The sequence below is a fragment of the Trachypithecus francoisi genome, unplaced genomic scaffold, assembly GCF_009764315.1.
Source record: "Trachypithecus francoisi isolate TF-2019V2 unplaced genomic scaffold, Tfra_2.0 Lachesis_group11, whole genome shotgun sequence".
Taxonomy (NCBI): Eukaryota; Metazoa; Chordata; class Mammalia; order Primates; family Cercopithecidae; genus Trachypithecus; species Trachypithecus francoisi.
In genome coordinates, this window is record NW_022681456.1 from 18,404,980 (window position 1) to 18,427,386 (window position 22,407).

General features: G+C 49.5%; 1 protein-coding gene across 2 annotated transcripts; it reads left to right on the forward strand.

Moving 5' to 3' along the window:
• The first annotated feature begins 8,514 nt into the window (after window positions 1–8,514).
• Window positions 8,515–22,145, forward strand: TBX3 (T-box transcription factor 3). Of its 2 annotated transcripts, XM_033220474.1 has the most exons (8): window positions 8,515–10,227; window positions 11,888–12,155; window positions 13,067–13,126; window positions 13,387–13,533; window positions 15,440–15,516; window positions 16,636–16,793; window positions 18,299–18,969; window positions 20,788–22,145. In XM_033220474.1, exons 1-8 carry the CDS (start codon window positions 9,839–9,841, stop codon window positions 21,247–21,249), a joined length of 2,232 nt encoding a protein of 743 aa, XP_033076365.1. In that variant the 5' UTR covers window positions 8,515–9,838; the 3' UTR covers window positions 21,250–22,145. The 2 variants fall into 2 exon arrangements, with proteins under 2 accessions (XP_033076365.1, XP_033076366.1); XM_033220475.1 differs by lacking the exon at window positions 13,067–13,126 and having other exon boundaries at window positions 8,839–10,227.
• Window positions 22,146–22,407: the final 262 nt, after the last annotated feature.

Genomic DNA, 22,407 nt, shown 5'->3' on the forward strand with positions numbered 1-22,407 from the left:
GCGCGTTTGGCTTGCAAGGGGCGAATGGGAAAGAAGGGTGTCTGCACTAGAAGCCAGAGACAGACTCCAACTCCCTGCGCTGGCAGCGTAGGGATGACCTGTTTATAAAACTTGCTGCTAAGAAAACATGTAAAAACACACCCCAGCGGTGGGAGACGAGAACTCTCCCTCCCCTCAACCCTCCCGGCTCCGAACATGAAGATTCCCCCGCTCGGCTTCGTTCTCTCTAAGCCTGTTATTCTCCCGAGAGTTATCTCCTTGCAATCGCTTTTCCACCACTTTGGGAGACAGAGAGTCCTACATTTCTCTTTTATTTTTGGTTATCCCTCCCCGCCCCCCACGGCCCCCCGCAAGATCTTTACAGTCCACTCCCGAATTGTCCTTTGCAAGCAGAGGGAGGGGGGAAGGTAGCAATCAGTGCGGCAGAAAAAGACACATCGGACGGAGTGGGGCGGGAGGTGGAGGTAGGTGAGCGGCTTCTAACTGAATCCCTGCAATCTTGATATTAGTTCTCGAAAGGAAAAAGACCTGCGCTTCGCTGCCCTGGGTCCGCCGCGCTTTCTTCACTCCGCACCCAGGGAGCCCGCCGCGCCCCGCCCCGCCCCAGTAGCTGGAGAGGGAAGGCAGGTACCCAGCGCAGTGTTACCTACAGGCGGTTCGCGGGTTCCCGGACCTGTCGGGACCTTGTCGCGACCGAGAGCTGGGGAAGGACAGCCTGTCCGAGACCTCTTTGCTCTCCTTGCAGGCCTGTGCAGCGTTTGGGGCAAGATCCGAGCCCTGTCACCCCCTTCCACCCTTGCGTGAGAGTGCAATCCGAGACCATGAGCTGCTTCTCCGGTTCCGTGCTCAGCGAGGCCTGGATCCACACCGAGGCGCGTCCAGCTTACGTATTTGCAACAGGGGTAAGGGGTGGGGTGGGGGATCTAGGTGAAGCCCCCCCGGGGCGGAAACATGGCCAAAAAGACCTTATGGGACGCTCTGGGGTGTCGCTCACTCCCAACTCCTTTCTGGGGCTCGAAGTCGTCCTTTCCCAAGCCAAAGGAGGAAAGGCGCTGCGAGGGAAGACAGAGGGCGGGTTCCCGACCCGGGAAGGCTGGTCCTCTCCACTCGCCGGGAGGATTTTTAGTAACTGGCTCAGAGATGAAATGAATTGAGGCCTGGGCGCCAGTAAAAGCAACTATTAGGAAAGGCACTTTCACAATTCCAAACATTCTCTCCCTTTCTCTGTGTGTGTGCGTGCCTGCGCGTGTGCCTTTCTCATTCCCCTTCCTCTAAAAATAAATAAATTTTTTTTTGAAAGGAAGAAAAAAAACGTATCTAGCCCTCATTATTCAGACCCCAATTTAAAGACTTTTAAGGGCTTCTGGGATCTCTAGGGCCACAACCTTCACCTATCCCTTTATAAGGATTGGGAGAGAGAATAGTCTCTCCAGTCAGCACTGATCGGTCCCTGGATATCCTACAAGACTTGGGACATTTTAAAATACGCAGGATTTGTTTGTATTATTTGGAGTCAGGGATGATTGGTTTGGGAGGGACACATCCCAACTCAAACTACAGTCACATTGTTGAGGCCTATAGTTTCTCTTGCTGACATGGGAGGAGGAGGAGGCTAAGCAGAGTGTCATGAAATTAAGACGGCCACCCTGCAGCTACTCTTCTGCCCAGTGGTCTGGGTGGCCATGGTACAGAGTCAGTGATCATAGAAGATGGAGGGGGTGGGGAGACTGGCGGCTTAGTTCCAAGTATGTGTGAAGTGAGTTCGGCCAGAGAGTTTGCCTGGATGAAAGACCACTGCTTGGTGGCAGGGCAGACCTGGGGACAAGATCCTAGGTCCCGACCTTGGCAGGAGATTTTCACGTGTTCTATCTGCCTGGCACGCCCAGAGAAGCAAGATCACCACCCTGTGTTCTAAGACCAAAACAGGATAACCACACAGAAGATTAGATTTTTTCCATAGGAGTATGTTACAGCAGGAGGGATTGCATCTGTTTTCAGCGCAACAGTAGAACTTAGAACCCTTCAAGTGCTCACACTACTCTAATTCCTGTGCCCACCTCGAGAAGCTAAAACCTTCCCTAAAGCCTAAAGTGCCCCCAGGACAGCTTCATCTCTATGGGGCATCAGTAGGTATGATGTTATCATCTTCCTTCTCTCCTTATGCTAACTGGATTTTCAAGACATGAAAACATTTGCTTTGGGAACACAGGTGTGCTGGGTGGCTGGCAAGAAGTGGAGGGAAGTTTGCAAGAAGGAAATGGAAAGAAGAAGGGGGAAAAACACACACAACGACTCTGAGCCCACGGCTCCCTTTCATTTGCATCCTGCTTGGAAATAAATGAACCCCCAAACACCAGTGAACTTTCTACTCTAACCCTCTTTAATTGAAACCCAGTACGGGAAATAGTAATGGATATTGTGCTCAAATTGAGAAAACGTGTCTGGGGCTATGAGGGGAGAGTTAGTTCAGCAGATTTGGAGGAGCCGATCTTTCTTTGGCCTGTCAACCTTCCTGACAGTAGCGGTCATTTAATTTGCTATGCCCTCTCACTTACAGATCTTCCTGCGCCCTCTGTCACATACGCTCCCCTGGGGCAAAACCCCACTCTGCCTCACAACCCTGCCACCTAATAACATTACCAATGATAATGGAAAGAATGAAACAGCAGCAAACGGCAGAAGTAAGTTCTCCCATTTGTTCTCCCATTTGAATGTCACCCTCCATCTGCACGGGAGGACTGTTAAATTTCTCCTCCACCCTCTTAAAGTATTCTGTCACTTAGTCCCTCTACCCCACAAGTAAAATTTTGATAGAAACCTCCGAGAGGCCACTTACACCCTTACCTGTCTCAACTGAAAATCTGGAAAGAGGATGTTGAAGAAAGAAAGGTGTTGGGTAGTCAAAAGTGCCTGGGGCAAAAGTCAGCTCTGGCCTGTGTCTTGGTGGTTCTGGATCAGATAAAATGAGAGAAAAAATTCCTGGCCCCTTCCTTGTGAGTTCATTTCTGCCGGCCTAAGTAATGCCCATTGCATTATCTTTTTTTTTTTTTTTTAAGTAATTGGGCAAAACACACACACACACACACACACAGGTTTGAAGATATAGATTGACTTGAAATTAGGAAACCACAATTAGTTCCCTTTCCTGAGAGAGGAAAAAACCTTCACAGATGTAGAAAAAGCACTTTCCCCAGACACAAACACATCCTTCAATCTTACCTCTCTCATTTCCCTTCTAACTTATCTAAATCGCTGGCTGTGTACAAATTTGCCATTTTGCAGGGTGATCAGCTTTGAGGAAAGGTAGGTGCTAATAAGAATAATATGGAGGGCAAAATGTATTCATTTCACCTCTGCCAAAAACATATTTACATTAAGGAAGTATGATGAGCATGGATTAAGTGCATAGCGAATGATGCTCTAGAAACAGCATAAGCCAACTGGCGCCAAACTGAGCCTCTGTACAGAAAATATTACTTCTCCAAGCTAGACAACTTTCACAATCTTCTCTCTCTGAAACATGCTACAGATGCTTGCACCAATTTGCCCAGATCAATAATTTAGAGGAATGTCAGAGGATAGGAGAAATGTGCTGTAATTTACCGGAAAGCTCCATGCTGCTGGGGCAAGTAGGAAGCTGGGAGCTGGGGCTATAGAGCTCAACTTGCAGCTCCTCACCCTAGGTGCCTGCCCTGGAAAAGACAGGGAGGTGGCTTTAGAGCTTAGGGAGCAAGGATGGGGTTCAACTCTAGAGAAAAGGGTGGCTTTGGAAATGCCAAGAGGAGAAGGTGAAACTGCCTAGGCAAATGCACACAACATTTTTCCATCTCTCAAGACACTTTATCTTTCTAGTCAAGGAAGTGAGGGGAAGGTGTCTGCTTCAGCCACAGGAAGAGGGATCTCCATGCTGTCATGGTTGCTGGGAAAGATGAGGGAGAGAAAGGGGGCGGAGTACGGAGGCACCAGGTCAGAAAAACAGGAGAGAATTCAGACAGGACCAAGACAGCCAGAGAAAATAGAAAGAAAGGATAAAGAAGATAGAAAAAAAAAAAAAAAAACATGAGAAGTTGAAGCCTGGGAAATAGATACAAGACAAGAAAGAGAAATAGAAACCAAGAACAAGATTGATGCAAGGAGGAGAACAGAAAGTAGAAGGAAAAAGAGTAAGAAAGATTCTAGACCCACATTCAAATAATCCTAAATGGGGATGAGCAGAAAGACAGTGAGACCAAAAGAAAAGGGTGCGGGGGCGGGGTGGGGAAGAGAAAGAAAGGAAGGGAAAAAGAAACAAAAGGTGAATGTCCTGCACTGTCAGTCTGGTCCAACCAGGAAACTAGTGTCTGCTCTGGAGGGAGGAAAGGTGGGGGAGCCCAGCCTGTCTCCAAGGGACTGACAGGCAGCCTCTGGACCAGAGAGGAACTACGCTCTCAAAACAAGCTTTGGGGAGGAGGAGGGGGTGGGGGTTCATGGTGAGTGGAGACTCCTGGAGGAAGAGCAAGCCTCCACTGGGTTCAGCACTGCCAGGGGGAGAGTCAGGGTTCCGGGTAGCACAGCAGTGCTAATGTATGTACCCCAGAGGGGTAGGGGGTGCTAGGGCAATTTGCAGGAGGAACCACAAACAGTAAACTAGATACTCCCCAGAGAGCTACTTCCTTGGGATCCGTGATAAGAAAATCACTTCCTCAGGTGGGAGAATTGAGCCCGAAAGAGAATGAGAGCCCTAGGGGGGCAGGCACCTGGTCAGTTTCAAAGCTTGTCAATATCAAAAGAGGCTGGGATCCTGAGATCAAATGGGCTGGGGCACTGGGCAGAAACGAGAAGCCATTGCCAAACTGCCAGGATGACCAGAAAGCCCCTCCCCCAGGAAAAGTTCATATATGAACCCACCCCTGTACGAAACTTCTTAATTAGGTCTCCTACCCCCGGAGAATCTTGGATGCCCTTCTGTCAACAGAATTCCCAATTTAGTGACACCTCGGACTGAAAAGAGCTCTGCGGCAAACGGGGGTGAAAGTTTAAGAGGGAATAAGCATGTAATAGTCTCTTGCCAGACCTCACACATGCTGAAGGGAATATTTACAGCAAACTGGCCAAAGTAAACGACCCCGCCTACCCACCATCCTTTTCCCCTCCTCCCCGCCTTTTTTGTAAACTTCAGATAAACACCATTTGATCACAAAAGGGTCGGTTTGTCCCCTTTATAGTTTGAGGCAGGCAGTGCGGCAGGGAAAAGTGGTGCGGGCTAAGCTTCCGTCTCGGGCAAGGCCAGCTTCTTTGCTGGCACCGTGGCCTGGGGCTAAGGACAGTTGATTTGGTTTTGTTCCCCCCACCCCCACCCCGACCCCACCCCCACAAAGGACCATTATTTTCAGGGTCCTCCCCCCACCCACCTTTAACACTCGCCTACATGCACTCACACTACTTTAAATGCTGCAGGCATTGCAGATAGAAAGGTTTTTCAGTTAATTTACTTTTTTAATTCCAGACCTACAATTAAATGAAAACTCTTTTTGCGAAAAGGTGGAGGAATATTTCAGAGACACCAGAAATTATCTGGGTCTTTTCTGACCCGAAATCTGCCCTTTTTCTCCCTTCTCCTGCCCTTAAGTCACCCTCTTCTTGGACTCTGTTAAAGGGCAGGCTCTTTCAACGTCTCTAGTCTGTCTTTTGTTGAGTGTTAAGACCGAAGGAAAGAGGATCGAGGGGTCTGCAGAGAGAAAAAGACCGCGGAGAGCGGGCAGCTGGCGCCTAATGCCGGGGTCCGGGGCGCGCTGGCCTGGTGGGTTCTCCCGGAGGCCAGGCCCAGCACAAGCCTTCCGAACACGCTGGCCAATGTTTAACCCGAATGCAGTGGCCACCAGGCCGCTTTTGTTTGTTCGCAAATTAATCACCCAGCGCATGGCCGGCGCCAGAGTGGGTTTATCACCCACCGGGAGGGGGGCGCGCCGGGCACGCAGAGACAAAGAGGAGTTCGCACCTTCCCGCTTTTGATCCCAGAATTACGGCGGCCTCCCTGCCTAATACGAGCCTCCTGGGGCCGAGTCTGGGAGGTCAGTCATAATTGGCGGAAGTTTGCAGACCATTAGCAAGATGTCGACATTTTCGATTCGAACCCCGCAAACTTTCCTCTCGTTCTCTGCTTCGCGCGCTGGAGGTGGGGGTGGGGGAGGACATGGGGGTCAGAAGTGGCGATCTGGGGTGATCCCAGGGTTAAGTTAGAGCTATGGGCAAAAAATAGGCAATTGAAGGAGGAGGACAGTGTGAGGGGCAGAACTCCCTCTCAGTCCACCCGCGGAGCCAAAAACAAGTCGAGACATTTTTTAGTAAAATCCGCAAGCTCCCCTCCCATTTCCAAAGCAGACAGCTGGCCAATGCGGAGGAATGTCTCCCTGCTGTGCGTGGGACACTCGGGGGCACCGAGTGGGTGAGGAGGGGGTCGGTCACAGTGTGGTTGTAGAACTACTTTGCTTCCACTCCAAGTGGTGGGGCAGAGACTGGCCTGCGAAGCCAGGCAGGCAAAACCAGATCGCTGGGATTTGGGGCCGCTCTTGAAAGTGCAGCCAAGCGGCCCCAGGCCCCGGAGGTGAGCAGTGTGGAGGAGGGGGATGCACTTTTTTTTCTATCTTTTTTTGGGGGATCCCCAGAGATTCATGAAACCCTGCAGTGACCTCCGTATTCTGTACAAGGCGGGAAATGGCCTGGCCTTTCGCACCCTTCAGGGCGGGGCGGAGGGGATGCGGAGGGGGTGTTGTGAGCCAACACTCTAGGGTCCACCACCTCATTTATTCCCTCTCTCTCTCCTTTCTCTATTTTAACCACTGGCACAGACAGACAGAGAGGACGCCAGAGAAAGACAGACTGAAAGGGAAAGAAAGGGGCGAGATGGCGAGCCAGACGGAGTTCGCAGAACCACTCTGTTCTCTCTGGTTACTTCAGGGAATTCTCAACGCTGGCGCCAAACTCTCTTAACCATGTGCGTCAAAAATGCGAGGCTGGAGAAGCTTGTCGCCTCAAAAGGTCCTCCCCTATCTCAGCGTGGTTGGCCCACAAGAGCACTTCATTTTCACTCGTCCCTTGCTGCCACGTTGGGGTTTCGGGGTTGCTGGGAGTTGCGGGGGTGCACAAGGCAAAATGCGAGAGAGGCCTGCGCTGGCCTACAGAGACTCACACATCCAAAGCCAGGGGTCTCTGAAACCCCTAAGCTCCCAGATCAGCCCTTTCTCCGTTCCCTTTCCATCGAAGAAGCTTTCATCTCAGGAAAGATAAAAGAACATTGTTTTCAAGATTTCCCTCCATCTAAGCAAGGATGGTCCAAATCATTGGCCCCCAGAATCAAGAACTGTGGGCTTAGGCGAATCCTCTGACCCCGACCGGGCGCTGCAGTAACAGAGTTAGTAATTCGGCGATTGGTAAGATCCGGTCGTTTCCCTCTCGTCCGCCCAAGAGGAGGCCCCCACCCTACCCGTACTGAAAACAGTCATCTCGCCTCTGAGGTGGGGGCGTTTGACGGTTTGTTTTACAAACTCAGCCTCCCTCCCCGACTTCTGGCGAGGTAAGTCCCCGGGGTGGAGAAAGAACTGAGGCACCGAGAGATAAGTGCGATGCCTAGAGAAGATACCAGGCTGGCGCGCCTCCCCCAACCCACTCGCCCACCCCTTACCCTCTGCTGTGCACCCAGCCGGGCCTCGAGGTGAGGGCAGCGGCTTGGAGGGGACAGGCTCAGAACCCAGTCCCTCGCTGTGCTCGCTTTGTCCAGATCCTCCATTCTCTTCTCTACACCCACACCCACATCCAGGTGGAATATGGGGGCCCGCATGCAAATGAAAGACGAGATCCAAAAGGGCTGGGTAAATGCGTTTCATAAAAATCCTGAGTCCATCTTCCCCATTAGCTCAGACAGGGTCAGCCGCGCAGGCTGTGTGCGTGTTTGTGTGTACGTGGTTTTCGGTGTGTGGTTCAGTCCCAGTGTGTTGGCGTGTGTTCGAGTACAGATGCACTGGGGGTGTTTGGGTCTCTGCACATGGCTGCGGGTGGGGCACAGTGGAGAGGAAGCCCACACATCCGTGTGCTCCCCTAGCCCAGATGCAGGGGAGACCAGCACCGAGACACCCGAGCTCGGGAGCCCTTTAGCGGCGGCCAGGAGGAGCTTGGCTCCACGTGGGGCTGGAGAGCACGCAAGCCTGTAGTCTCGGCGCTCGCCTCTCCGCAGCCGCCGGCTTTCGTAGAACCGAGCGGCCGGATAGCAGCTCGCAGGGAGGCTCGGCCACCCGCCCGGCTCGCCCGGGGCCGGGAGAAGGAGAGCTGGAGAGAGTACCGGCTGCGGCGGTCGGAGAGGCGAGCGGAGTGCAACAGAGGCGAGCGCCCCTGCCCGGCGCCCGGGCGCCCTCTCCGCCTTCCCCTCCCGGCTCGCCTGCTCGCTGATTCCCTCCCTCTCTCCCTCCCCCTTCCTCCTTGGCCCTGCCTCCTCCCTCGATCCCCGGCTGGATGACTGAGGCATTTCAGACGTGGGCTGAACCAGAGCGAGCGAGCTCAGGGGCTGCAGCGATCTCTCGATAAGCCACCTAGAGGCGACTCTGTGCGCGCGCTCCCCAGTGGCTCCCGCCTCCCTCTGATCATGTTGACATATTCACAGGACAGGCAGTAGTACCGATGCGGCGCTGCGACGTTACAGTTTCCGACACCTTCTTTTTATAACTCAGCTCTATCCCCCAGCACTCGACCTGTGAAAACCACGCCTATGCAGCAACACAATTGGTCCGAAAGCGTCAAAGAGCCAATCAAGAGGCCTCCGGCTCCCCGCAGCCCACAGCGCAGCCCGACCTTCTAGAGCCGCCGAGCAGACGCCCGGTGAATTCTAGAGGCGGCGGAGGGTGGCGAGGAGCTCTCGCTTTCTCTCGCTCCCTCCCTGGCTCCCTCCCTCTCCGACTCCGTCTCTCACTCTCGTTCTCTCTCTCTCTCTCCCTCCCCCTCTCTCTCTCCCTCCGTTCCATTTTTTCCCCCTCTAAATCCTCCCTGCCCTGCGCGCCTGGACACAGATTTAGGAAGCGAATTCGCTCACGTTTTAGGACAAGGAAGAGAGAGAGGCACGGGAGAAGAGCCCAGCAAGATTTGGATTGAAACTGAGACACCCTCCGGAGGCTCGGAGCAGAGGAAGGAGGAGGAGGGCGAACGGAAGCCAGTTTGCAGTTCAAGTTTTGATAGCGCTGGTAGAAGGGGGTTTAAATCAGATTTTTTTTTTTTTAAAGGAGAGAGACTTTTTCCGCTCTCTCGCTCGCTGTTAAAGCCGGGTCTAGCACAGCTGCAGACGCCACCAGCGAGAAAGAGGGAGAGGAAGAGAGATAGGGGGCGGGGAAGAAGAAAAAGAAAGGTAAAAAGTCTTCTAGGAGAACCTTTCACATTTGCAACAAAGGACCTAGGGGCTGGAGAGAGATTCCTGGGACGCAGGGCTGGAGTGTCTATTTCGAGCTCAGCGGCAGGGCTCGGGCGCGAGTCGAGACCCTGCTCGCTCCTCTCGCTTCTGAAACCGACTTTCAGGAGCGGCTTTTTAAAAACGCAAGGCACAAGGACGGTCACCCGCGCGACTATGTTTGCTGATATTTCGCCTTGCCCTCTTTAAAAGCGGCCTCCCCTTCTCCAAAAGACACTTTCCTTACTCCCTTTGAAGTGCATTAGTTGTGATTTCTGCCTCCTTTTATTTTTTCTTTCCTTTTTTCTTTTTTGTTTTGTTTTTCCCCCCTTTTGAACTATGTGCTGTTAACAACAACAACAAACAACAACAACAAAACACAGCAGCTGCAGACTTGTCCCCGGCTGGAGCCCAGCGCCCCGCCTGGAGTGGATGAGCCTCTCCATGAGAGATCCGGTCATTCCTGGGACAAGCATGGCCTACCATCCGTTCCTACCTCACCGGGCGCCGGACTTCGCCATGAGCGCGGTGCTGGGTCACCAGCCGCCGTTCTTCCCCGCGCTGACGCTGCCTCCCAACGGCGCGGCGGCGCTCTCGCTGCCGGGCGCCCTGGCCAAGCCGATCATGGATCAATTGGTGGGGGCGGCCGAAACCGGCATCCCGTTCTCCTCCCTGGGGCCCCAGGCGCATCTGAGGCCTTTGAAGACCATGGAGCCCGAAGAAGAGGTGGAGGACGACCCCAAGGTGCACCTGGAGGCTAAAGAACTTTGGGATCAGTTTCACAAGCGGGGCACCGAGATGGTCATTACCAAGTCGGGAAGGTAAGCAGTGGGGGCCTCCTCCCCTAAGCTGTTGGATCGTTTTTTTCCTCCCTTTATCTCTCTGCTCCCAGAACAGTCGGTTGGTCGGTTATTACGGCTTGGACGAAAAGTTAGTTCCCATAGAAATAGGTGCACAGACTTCCAGGCCCTGCCGCTGTGGCAGGGAATTTCAGCTTACCTGGGCATCTGCACGGGTCTTATATTTGGTCTGCATCGTGGGTTCCCTCCCCAACAGACAATTTTTCAATGGAGGGTAGATATCCCTGCAGGGAGCAGGAAGAAAAAAAAAAAGGCACTCTACTGCTAAAAACGCACTCTGCAAACCCTCCTGGAACATCCTTATTTCTTTGTTGATGTTGTGCTGTCTGTTTTATTTTGTTCTCCAGAAAGAAAAACTTAGAGCCCTCTCCTTTTGTGTGGGTAGTGGGAGGCCTGACACCAGTCCCCGGCCCTTTCTGCCCTCCAGTCTAGCCTCTGGGTCTAAAGGGGCCTGCTGCTGCCCTGGTCAGAGAGAAATCGAAGGGCATTTTGGTTTGTTTGCCCACACCACTTCACGTGTCTATAACCCAAGGGCGAGTTTAGCAGGCAATTTTGCATAATATTAAGATTATGTTTGCAGACTTAAGGAGCCAGTGAGGAGACACACACTGCTTTTTTAATGTGTGAATATTATCAACCGTGTTTTACGTAATATTTAAAGGTCCTTGCCTGACCAAAACCTGCCTGGAAGAGAAGATCCTGCAACTGTCATTTAAAATCACTGATTTTTTTTAAATAGCATTGAAGCCTGTAAAGGCATAAAGTTAAAAAGATAAAAATAAAATCCCCTTCATGATATCTTAAGCATTCTGTCTCCTTCCAAGCTAAATGAGGCCAAAGTTTGGCATAAAATCCTCAAACCCACAAGACATTTAGTCAGTTTTCCAGCGAAGTGCTTCCTTGCTTCCTTTTAAGTCAAGACTACAGAATGCCAACATTTCTGTGAAATTAACAGCAATGTGGTGGCACAATCTTGCACTTTTGGACTGGCCTAAGGAGTAGGGGAATGTGTTAGCAGCTCCATGGGCAGATAGGTTATCAGGCCAGGGAGTGCACCGTAATCTGCAAAATTCATTCTGCGAACTCACTGAAGTCCAGTTTCACTTCGCCCACAGCGGGATTGCTATTCTGCAGCAGGGAGGGGTGCAACTTGACGTTCATTTCCTTGATAAGTTTAACATTTTCTCATCAATGGGTGGTGGAAAATTCTAGTCTTAACTGACCGCGCTTTACTAAAATCTTACCCCAACCTGTTTAGAACTAGATACCCACAGAAAAAGACATAGGCAAGAATTTGCTATCAGGAGGGCAATCGGTAAAGTCATACAAGGAAAAAAAAATATTGAAGAAATTGTTAGACAATGTAGAAAAATGCAGTGCCACAATGCATTTGTTTTGAACCTTGGGACATCTAAATATGGAGAAACTGAGAATATTTAATACATTAATTGTGGAAGAAAACGATTTTGCAGCCAGTTGCCTCACTCTGAAACATATAAGCTTATCAGTCACAATAGAAAGTCTTAAACTTGGTTTCAATATTATATGATACATAGGAAATCAAACCCAAGATTATGGGTGGTTTATCTTTCTTTTTTCTTTTCTGTTCTTTCCTTTATAGGCGAATGTTTCCTCCATTTAAAGTGAGATGTTCTGGGCTGGATAAAAAAGCCAAATATATTTTATTGATGGACATTATAGCTGCTGATGACTGTCGTTATAAATTTCACAATTCTCGGTGGATGGTGGCTGGTAAGGCCGACCCTGAAATGCCAAAGAGGATGTACATTCACCCGGACAGCCCCGCTACTGGGGAACAGTGGATGTCCAAAGTCGTCACTTTCCACAAACTGAAACTCACCAACAACATTTCAGACAAACATGGATTTGTAAGTTTCATTGCTCTCTTCAGTAAAATTTTCTCCTTCTTCACTCAGTCAAAGGCAGTGCTTCCCCATTTCATGAGTTTCAGCCCAGACTTCTCCTGTGCTTCTCCCTGAGCATAGCAAACTTGTCCTTGTCCGGAAAAAGGATTCGGGGTGTTTCTCTCTGGATAATGGAAGACCTGGCGTTCTAAAAGAAATGGGGCAAGAAAACTTACTGGCTTGTGTTCTATAGCAATTCCAGCTCTTTGGTAGATGCCTGGCCTGAGAGTGAAGTAAAAGCCATTTTTTAAGAGCTAAAATCAATTTCAAGGCTATGTATTCATAATGGATTTGTTTTGTTTTAAAATATCATACTTCTGTTTTGAAACCAGCCACAGCCATATTATTTTCTTGGGAAAGTTTACGTTTTGGAGACTTGACTCAGTTGGTTAAATGGTGTGAATACATTTTTAAAAACTCGTTCTTTTACTAAAAAAAGAAGTGGGCTTAGGTGGGAGTCAGGCTTACCCTAAAGGAGGCTTAGATCTTCAGAAAAAATGGTTTGTATGTTGGGAGTGTATATATGGATTCAGTGAGAGTGCTTAGAAACTTAGAAAACGTGGATTGCTTGTAGAAATCAGGCAAAGGACCTTTTGCACCTTTTCCTACCCCTCCCCAACATTTCAATAAAATAAACAGAGTGATAAGCAAGGAGTAAGCAGAAAGATTAGGCCCAGGAAGACACGAATGGCGCGGAAATATCTTCAGCGGGCAGGAATTGCATTTGAAGCCCTTGATTTGATTAAGGCATAAATATTCCTCTCTAGAGTTCAGCCTTTCAGGGCTTTAAGTGGATTGGGCTCGTCAATTAGTGGGCGCTTAAAGTACTGAATCATTTTGTAAATTAAAATGCATGTTTTTCTCTATCTTTTAAGACTTTGGCCTTCCCAAGTGATCACGCTACGTGGCAGGGGAATTATAGTTTTGGTACTCAGGTAGGCTAGGGTTCAAGGTACGAATGATCCTTAGATGGTGAGGGTGGGGGGACCCTTTGGCAACTGAGGAGCAATTTGGATTCTCCAGAAGATAACATCTGTGGAGCAAAATGTACCCAGGGGGTACTCCAAGGAGGTGGGCTCGGTACAAGCGTGGTACCCTGCGGTGGGGAAGATTTCAGCCTGGCAGGGGTTCTAAGATCCCGTTTGTTCTGCTAAATCCTTGTTTTATGTATGTCTTCTCTTCCCTGCCCCTGCAGACTATATTGAACTCCATGCACAAATACCAGCCCCGGTTCCACATTGTAAGAGCCAATGACATCTTGAAACTGCCTTATAGTACATTTCGGACATACTTATTCCCCGAAACTGAATTCATCGCTGTGACTGCATACCAGAATGATAAGGTAAACCCAAGGGGCTTTCCTTTTTAATGGTGATATTTTGCCTTCCCCTTAAAAGCTGCTTTAAGTCAGGATGAGACAGTTACAAGAGAGTGGAGATGAGAGTCTTGAGTTTTCTTTTGTGAAGCATTTGGGTGGAAAGGAGAATGACATCTCAAGGAGACAGAAAAACACCTTGACTAGGTAGGAACAATGTTGAACCAAAAAAATGACATACTAATTTTGCCACAGAGAAGCTCCTGTAACTGCTCTCATTGATGCTACCCACTCCTCCATTCCTTGGACTTTGTCCTGTCTGTTTTAAGGTTCATCTTCTTCCCCTTGAGGAAGAAGGATCAAGAAGTCACATTCAAAAGGAACCAGCTAAAAAATTAAGGCAAAAGCATTTGGGATCCTGGAAGGAGAATCCTAGTAGAGACCAGCTTTTCTGCCCTAGCCAGAAATCCTGAGTGGCTGGTCTGGTTTTTATTACCTTTTATGCTGCTGTGTTTTTTACGATGTGTGTGTGTGTGTGTGCGCGCGCGTGTGTGTGTGCGCATGTGTGTGCATGCATGCGTGTGGTTGGAAAAACCTACCCTGATCACAGGGTCATACCAATGGAGTTGTCTGAGGCTTTTGAGCTGAGGTGACCAAAGTCACCACTACATTTGAATTTCCCTCCCCCCAGCCCTGAATCTGCAGATTAGAAGGATCCCCAAAAGGGAAAGCACCTGATATCTAGAGCTATGGTGGCCTGAAGGTCATGGGCACAGAAAAAGTGACCCTTAGTGCTGATTCACCAGTTCCCAGATTGGCTGTTGGCAGTTATAGGGGTGGGAGGAGGGACTGAAGACCCCCGCCCTGCAATCCTGGACTTCAGAGAGAGTCCATTTTACCTGACAACACACTTCATTTTGAACTCACTGTCATTGTCACCGTCCTTGGGTCCTCTGTGGACTTCATGGTGGGGATGTTCCAGCTAAATTTCTTTAGTCTGAATACCAGAACATCATGATCATCTCTCCCTGTGAAACCTGAAGTCTTGGATAGAGTGATTTATTCCAAGAACATGAATCCAACCAAGGGTCCCCATTTCCACCTCTGAGTAGCTCTGTGTATATAACTTCTTCTCCCCACCAAGGGGAAGGGATTTGAAAGATTACACACTATGGCATTTTTCTCAGAGTGCAAAATGCATGTGCCCTCTAGACCCAGAATCCTATGAAATGAAGTTGTTAATGTAATAATAAAATGTAGCATTTTTGATCAGACAAAAAGGCCATGGGCCTTCTCCACCTAATGGCCATGGCAGAGAATATAAATGAAAACAAATGTTTCCAGTGGTCATTCAGTACTGTAATTGTCAATATTGTAATTTCCTTAAACCACCCCCCAAGCAAAAAAAAAAAAATCAAACTCACTCCTGCACTCACACCCGCACAAGGGTAGTGAAACCCCATAAATCATTTATTGGATTCATGGAAAAGGGGTGTGTGTGTGTGTGTGTGAGTGTGTGTGTGTGTGTGTGTGTCAAGGGAGTATGCTATAATTTATGATTGATTGCACTGGATAAAAATCAAAATGAAAGCCTAATTTTAAGATCTCCAGGTTTTCCCTCTTGATGACTTTGACAACACTTCCATGTCTAAACTCAAACTGTTGGCTGCCCAAAGAAAAGAATTTCTTTGAATAATTTCATCCCCAAATCCCTGGTTTGGCCTCATATAGGAGATACAAGCCCTGCTACAGTTTCCTTTGATTTTTCTCTTAGTTCTCTCCAAACTTCTGCCATTGTCTCCTTTCCCTGGCATATCTATATGACTTCTGTTGGCAATCACGTCTCTAGACTTGTTGAGTTGGGAAAAACACCCTCAAAATATTCTAGAAAATGAGGCCAATGTGTCTGTCTTGCTTGTGTCTCTTCCAATAGATAACTCAGTTAAAAATAGACAACAACCCTTTTGCAAAAGGTTTCCGGGACACTGGAAATGGCCGAAGAGAAAAAAGGTGAGTTGAAACAATTATTTATTAGATAGTTTAGAAAAATCACTTTTTTTAGGATCCAACTCTGAAGTATTAGAAGTGAGATGCAGGCACTTGTCCTGAGAAAAGCGGGTGGAAATCACTCACTTTCCCCACTGCGACATGCTTGCTGCTGTCAGTATACCCAGCACAAGTACTTTGCCTGCCTCCTTACCTTTAAGGAAATTAACTAGGCTACACCATACATAACTTATCTCTGGAAGAGAAGCATCAGGGATAATAGATTATACAGGGATGCCTATTAATTCCTAATTAATTTAAGTTCATCCTAGGCAGGTCCCAGAAAGAACCATGCCGTTGACAAAATGCTTGGAAATTTTTGCAATCCTGTCTTCCAAATACCATCAGCCAGAGCTGGGGCCTTTGGAAAGATGTATGGCTCCCTCCCTCCTTCGTGGGGACATGTATCATTCTGCATTAAGTAGACAGCTGGAGAGTATATGAAAGAGGGTCTCCCCTCCCCCACCCCCTTTCAAAGAATTTCTAAAATCCAGAAAATCACCCCTAAATTTTTAACCTATCCCCTTGGGACGGGCATTAAAAAATAATTGGTAACAGCTAAATATATTTTTATTCCAATTAATTTATTAGTAAAACAATTGCAGTACATTGCAGCATAAAATAACGACTTCCTCCCAAATCTTAGCAACCATCCAAAATTTGGGTATGCTGGGGACAGACAGCATTGTGTTTGCAGGATTGGACACCCAGTTCTCCCTATATAAGACCAGCATTTCGGCTGTCTCTGACTAGATCCAGCCTCTCCTCTTGCTTTTAAATAAAATGTCACAGCCCAAGCAAATGCCTTTTCCTAATGAAACCCCCATCTTGAATAAATGCAACTGAAGCCTCCTTGCTTTCTTCCTAACCCTGTGCCACACTCTCCAGCCCAGTTACAGGGTGAAGAACAGTGCTTGGGTCTATGTTGCTGCCCTGGGGCAAGCACATTTCAGCGAATTAGTGTTGTCCCTGGGCCACAGGCAGGGTGTGAGGCATGTGTGTACCGCTTTGGAAAGGGTAAGGGAAACAAAGAGGGGAAATGTATGTTACATTCTGTAACGTGGGTGTGGGCTTCTGCCACAGAAAACAGCTCACCCTGCAGTCCATGAGGGTGTTTGATGAAAGACACAAAAAGGAGAACGGGACCTCCGACGAGTCCTCCAGCGAACAAGCAGCTTTCAACTGCTTCGCCCAGGCTTCTTCTCCAGCCGTCTCCACTGTAGGGACGTCGAACCTCAAAGGTAAGCCATGTCACCTTTGTGATCACTAGACTCCAGTTCCTCATGACCTGGAAGAGTTGAAGGGGGATGGGGCACCAAGCAGGGCACTTGCCCTTTAAAAGCTAGAACCCTTCTAAACATTCTTAAACAGCAGCCAGAGTTCAAAAAGAGCTATCAGGTGTGTCTCCCCTTCCCCCCTAAGGCAGTAGAAGGAGAGCACCGAGGCCTTTCCCCCAGATCCTTATTTGGCTGGTGGGGAGGGGAGGTGGGTGTCTGTTTGCATACTACCTCTTGGCAAGCAGCTTTGAAAACCTGCTTGAAGCGCTTCTCTCTTTTCTCTCTGTCTCTGTTTCTTTCTCCTCCCATTCTCTCTAAGCAAGAGAGGCTCCAACTGCTGACTTTTCACTGTCTTTGAACTCTAGGTTACAATGTGTTGGACTGGGTGGGGGGGAAGCAAGGGATTCTCTGCCACCTGGAACCGGGAAGGTGGCCTAGAAAACATCCAGCTATAGAGCAACAATTGACCTGGGAGAGGAGGTGGAGCACTGGGGATCTGCGGTGGGGGGAGAGCTAGGGGAGGGGGTGAGGAGTGGATGAGATGGCTCAAATCCCCCCTCAGTTTCCTGTGTTTAAAGAGCAAGCACTATTTATTTGGAAAGTCTCTCTCTCTCTCTCTCTCTCTCTCTCTCTCTCTCCTCTCTCTCTCTCTCTCTCTCTCTCTCTCTCGACGGGAAGAAACCTGTTTTTAGTGAAATAAAATGCAAGTCCTTTATGTCTTCAATCCATTTAAGCTTTAAACATAAAATAGGATCCCTTTTTCTTTTCTTCTGGTGGAACACCCACAGAGGGTGTGGTGAAAGCAAAAAAGAATCTACGATTGTCCCCGGGCGGTGAGCCGGCTGCCCGACACTCATCTCTGTCTGCAGGGACTGGGGCAAACACAGAAGGTTCAACCGAGTGCTGGTGTTGAGGGACAGGTGTCCGTTCTGCCATTATTAATTCAGATGTCAGGGTTCTTGCCAAACAAATCCTTCCAGAGTAATTCACAAATTTGTGGAAGGTGCTGCTCTCTGTCATTCACTGACCAAAAACTCTTAACAGTAATTAGAATATGTTCCAGCTGGGAGTTTTAATGTTGGTTTTTACTTTTAAAAAGTTAATTTGCAATCGAATGGGGAAATGTATGTGAAATCTTGCACTGCAGGAACTCAAAAAAAGAAGTAAAATTCATTATAATAAGAAGGGCTACTGATTTGGGGGTTTGTCCATCTAAGGGAAAGTTTAAACTCTGGGTAAATACTTTAAATTCATTTATCGCTTATTGAATTTTCCAGCAATGTTGTTGGGCACGATTATCCCCATTTTGCAGATGAGAACACTGAGGTGCAGAGAGGCTAGGGGGCTTTCCCCGGGATTACACAGCCACTAAGCCACGAGCTAGGATTCCAACTTGGGAACTGGAGTTTCATTGGCTCAGACTGGAGCTAACGCCCTTCTGCCTTGGTTTTTTTCTTCTCCTATGGTAGATTTATGTCCCAGCGAGGGTGAGAGCGACGCCGAGGCCGAGAGCAAAGAGGAGCACGGCCCTGAGGCCGGCGACGCGGCCAAGATTTCCACCACCACGTCCGAGGACCCCTGCCGTGACAAGGGCAGCCCCGCTGTCAAGGCGCACCTTTTCGCCGCCGAGCGGCCCCGGGACAGCGGGCGGCTGGACAAAGCGTCCCCCGACTCGCGCCATAGCCCCGCCACCATCTCGTCCAGCACTCGCGGCCTGGGCGCGGAGGAGCGCAGGAGTCCGGGTCGCGAGGGCGCAGCACCGGCCAAGGTGGAGGAGGCGCGCGCGCTCCCGGGCAAAGAGGCCTTCGCGCCGCTCACAGTGCAGTCAGACGCGGCCGCCGCGCACCTGGCCCAGGGCCCCCTGCCCGGCCTCGGCTTCGCTCCGGGCCTGGCAGGCCAACAGTTCTTCAACGGGCACCCGCTCTTCCTGCACCCCAGCCAGTTTGCCATGGGGGGCGCCTTCTCCAGCATGGCAGCCGCCGGCATGGGGCCCCTCCTGGCCACCGTGTCTGGGGCCTCCACCGGCGTCTCGGGCCTGGATTCCACGGCCATGGCCTCTGCCGCGGCGGCGCAGGGACTGTCCGGGGCATCCGCGGCCACCCTGCCCTTCCACCTCCAGCAGCACGTCCTGGCCTCTCAGGTATGGATCCTTCTTCCTGCCTCCTTCAGTCCTTCCACCTTTTCTCCAGTTTCCCTGTCCTTTGCCAGCAGACCCACACCGACCCCTTTGGCCTAGTAGCTGTAATAATTTTTACTGAGCCATTACCAGGTTCAAGGCTTAGCTCATTGAGTTATCATGACTTCATTCTCCCCATTCACCCCAGAAAAACTTTAAAATTTTTCCTAAGTTAAAGGCCGTTTCCAGCAGAGTAGATAGGTAGTAATAAAGATAACAGCTAGACACAGCACTTACTTTCAGGCATTCTTCTAAGTGCTTGCACTCTATTGACTCATTTGACCTAACCCTTCAGGGATACTATTATCGCCTCCATTTTACAGATGAAGGGGAAGACGCCCAGAGATGCTGAGTCACTTGTCCAAGGTCACACAGCCGGTACATGGTGGAGCTGAGACTCAACCCCAGGCTGTCTGACTCCAGGGCCTCTTTGAGGGTTTCTGATTTTAGCTTCAGAGCTGACATGTCTCTTAAGTGTCTCATAGTCAACCCTCCCCCAGGAATGGGACTCTAGGCCTGGGGAGGGGAAGTGACTACTTCCTGAGTAGGAGTTCAGTCTTGATTCCTCCAGCCTTTCCTCCCATTCCAAGCTCTTCTCCCCACCCCCAAACCCAAGCAGGCCAGCCTGTTCCTCAAAGGGTTAATGGTTGTGCACACGTGGGAAATGTCAGAGGATAGGGATAAGCAGGGACTGGGGCAGGCCTAGAGGCCTGTGTGTGGCTCAGACAGCTGTGCTGGGGGGAAGTCTCAGGCGGCTGGAAACACCCTGAACTCGATGAAAAGGTTCTATGAGGTTTTGCATGCTGTTGCCTTTTGTTTTGTCTGAGCACATTCGTCTCCCTTCCCTGAGCCAAGAAGCCAGATTGGCCTCCCCCTCCAGGGAGGAGGGAGCTGAGAAAAGGCTTGGCTTCTGGCGTTTCTCAATTCCTCCCATTTCCTCTGCTGGCTTCTCCTGGAGACCCTGTCCTAGGTGGGCAGGTGGTTGGTAGACCAGGGGCTGCCTGGACAGACAAAACCTTAAGAGCACCTCAAGGCATGGTGCAGAGAACTGGCCCCGGCCAGGGTCCCTGCATCTTAAATGCTGCTGCTGCCAATTCCCAGCTTAGTGCGCTCCTGAACTCCTGGGGCCTACCTCGGCTTCTCACCTGGACACCAGTAAATCATGCTGGACAATTTCTTTGTCTGTGTTTATAGCAAATGCCCTTTTATTTCCCTCCCCCATTTTCCTTTTGCTTAAGATCTTTTTTTTTTTTTTTTTTTTTGGAGAAACTTCTAGGATTGGGGTGGGAGGATGGGGGTTGGGGAAGAAGAAAGATTTTAAAAATTAGTCTTAATAATTTATGTCCTCTGGCTTCCCCTTGCTTACCTTTGTGATGTAAACTGAATCTGTATCCCCATTTAACAGGTGCAAGGAGTAACCCTTAAGGGGAGATTTCCTGGGGGCCCAGGCTTTCACTCATTTAATATCTACAGAGTCCTCAATAAGCATATGAATTACTTATGATTTCCCTGTTTTTTCTTCCTATAAGGAAGCTGAGGCACAAGAAGTGAATCCAAGTCTCTTGGCCTAGGGTGACACAGCTAAGAGTTGTACCTAGAGATTTCTGAGTGCTGACTTATCTCCTGCCCCCACCCATCTCTCCCCCCAAAAAACCACAACAACAACAAAACATGTCAGGGATTCATGGCTTGCCCAATGTTGGAGGGGGAGAAGAGAGGAGATGGATGAGGTAGGCTCCTCCCACCTGGCTGACGCGCTGTGTGTCTCTTTTCTCACCCCAGGGCCTGGCCATGTCCCCTTTCGGAAGCCTGTTCCCTTACCCGTACACGTACATGGCCGCAGCGGCGGCCGCCTCCTCTGCGGCAGCCTCCAGCTCGGTGCACCGCCACCCCTTCCTCAATCTGAACACCATGCGCCCACGGCTGCGCTACAGCCCCTACTCCATCCCGGTGCCGGTCCCGGACGGCAGCAGCCTGCTCACCACCGCCCTGCCCTCCATGGCGGCGGCCGCGGGGCCCCTGGACGGCAAAGTCGCTGCCCTGGCCGCCAGCCCGGCCTCGGTGGCGGTGGACTCGGGCTCTGAACTCAACAGCCGCTCCTCCACGCTCTCCTCCAGCTCCGTGTCCTTGTCGCCCAAACTCTGCGCGGAGAAAGAGGCGGCCACCAGCGAACTGCAGAGCATCCAGCGGTTGGTCAGCGGCTTGGAAGCCAAGCCAGACAGGTCCCGCAGCGCGTCCCCGTAGACCCCTCCCAGACACGTCTCTTCATTCCAGTCCAGTCCAGGCTGCCGTGCACTTTGTCGGATGTAAAATAAACCACGGGCCCGCCATGGCGTTAGCCCTTCCTTTTGCAGTTGCGTCTGGGAAGGGGCCCCGGACTCCCTGGAGAGAATGTGCTAGAGACAGCCCCTGTCTTCTTGGCGTGGTTTATATATCCGGGATCTGGATCAGATTCTGGGGGTTCAGAAACGTCGGTTGCATTGAGCTGTTGGGGGTGGGAGTTCCAACATTTATGTCCAGAGCAACTTCCAGCAAGGCTGGTCTGGGTCTCTGCCCACCAGGCGGGGAGGTGTTCAAAGACCTCTCCTCAGTGCAGATTTATATATTTTTTTCCTTCACTCTGTCAAGTGGAAACAAAAATAAAATATTTCAAAAAAAAATCGGGACAAGTGAATACATTAACATGATTCTGTTTGTGCAGATTAAAAACTTTATAGGGACTTGCATTATCGGTTCTCAATAAATTACTGAGCAGCTTTGTTTGGGAAGGGAAGTCCCTACCATCCTTGTTTAGTCTATATTAAGAAAATCTGTGTCTTTTTAGTATTCTTGTGATGTTTTCAGAGCCGCTATAGGTCTCTTCTTGCATGTCCACAGTAATGTATTTGTGGTTTTTATTTTGAACGCTTGCTTTTAGAGAGAAAACAATATAGCCCCCTACCCTTTTCCCAATCCTTTGCCCTCAGATCAGTGACCCAAGGGAGGGGGGGATTTAAAGGGAAGGAGTGGGCAAAACACATAAAATGAATTTATTTTATCTAAGCTCTGTAGCAGGATTCATGTTCTTTGACAGTTCTCTTTCCTGTATATGCAATAACAAGGTTTTAAAAAAAAAATAAAGAAGAAGTGAGACTATTAGACAAAGTATTTATGTAATTATTTGATAACTCTTGTAAATAGGTGGAATATGAATGCTTGGAAAATTAAACTTTAATTTATTGACATTGTACATAGCTCTGTGTAAATAGAATTGCAACTGTCAGGTTTTGTGTTCTTGTTTTTCTTTAGTTAGGTTTATTTCCAGGTCACAGAATTGCTGTTAACACTAGAAAACACACTTCCTGCACCAACACCCATACTCTTTCAAAAGAGTTGTCTGCAACATTTTTGTTTTCTTTTTTA

Excerpts from the sequence above, each read along its gene's own strand:
- TBX3 (XM_033220474.1), top strand. The coding sequence starts at position 9,839 with ATGAGCCTCTCCATGAGAGATCCGGTCATTCCTGGGACAAGCATGGCC. Across the intron at positions 10,228-11,887 it reads GTCATTACCAAGTCGGGAAG|GCGAATGTTTCCTCCATTTA; the intron begins GTAAGCAGTGGG and ends TTTCCTTTATAG. Across the intron at positions 18,970-20,787 it reads AGCACGTCCTGGCCTCTCAG|GGCCTGGCCATGTCCCCTTT; the intron begins GTATGGATCCTT and ends TTCTCACCCCAG.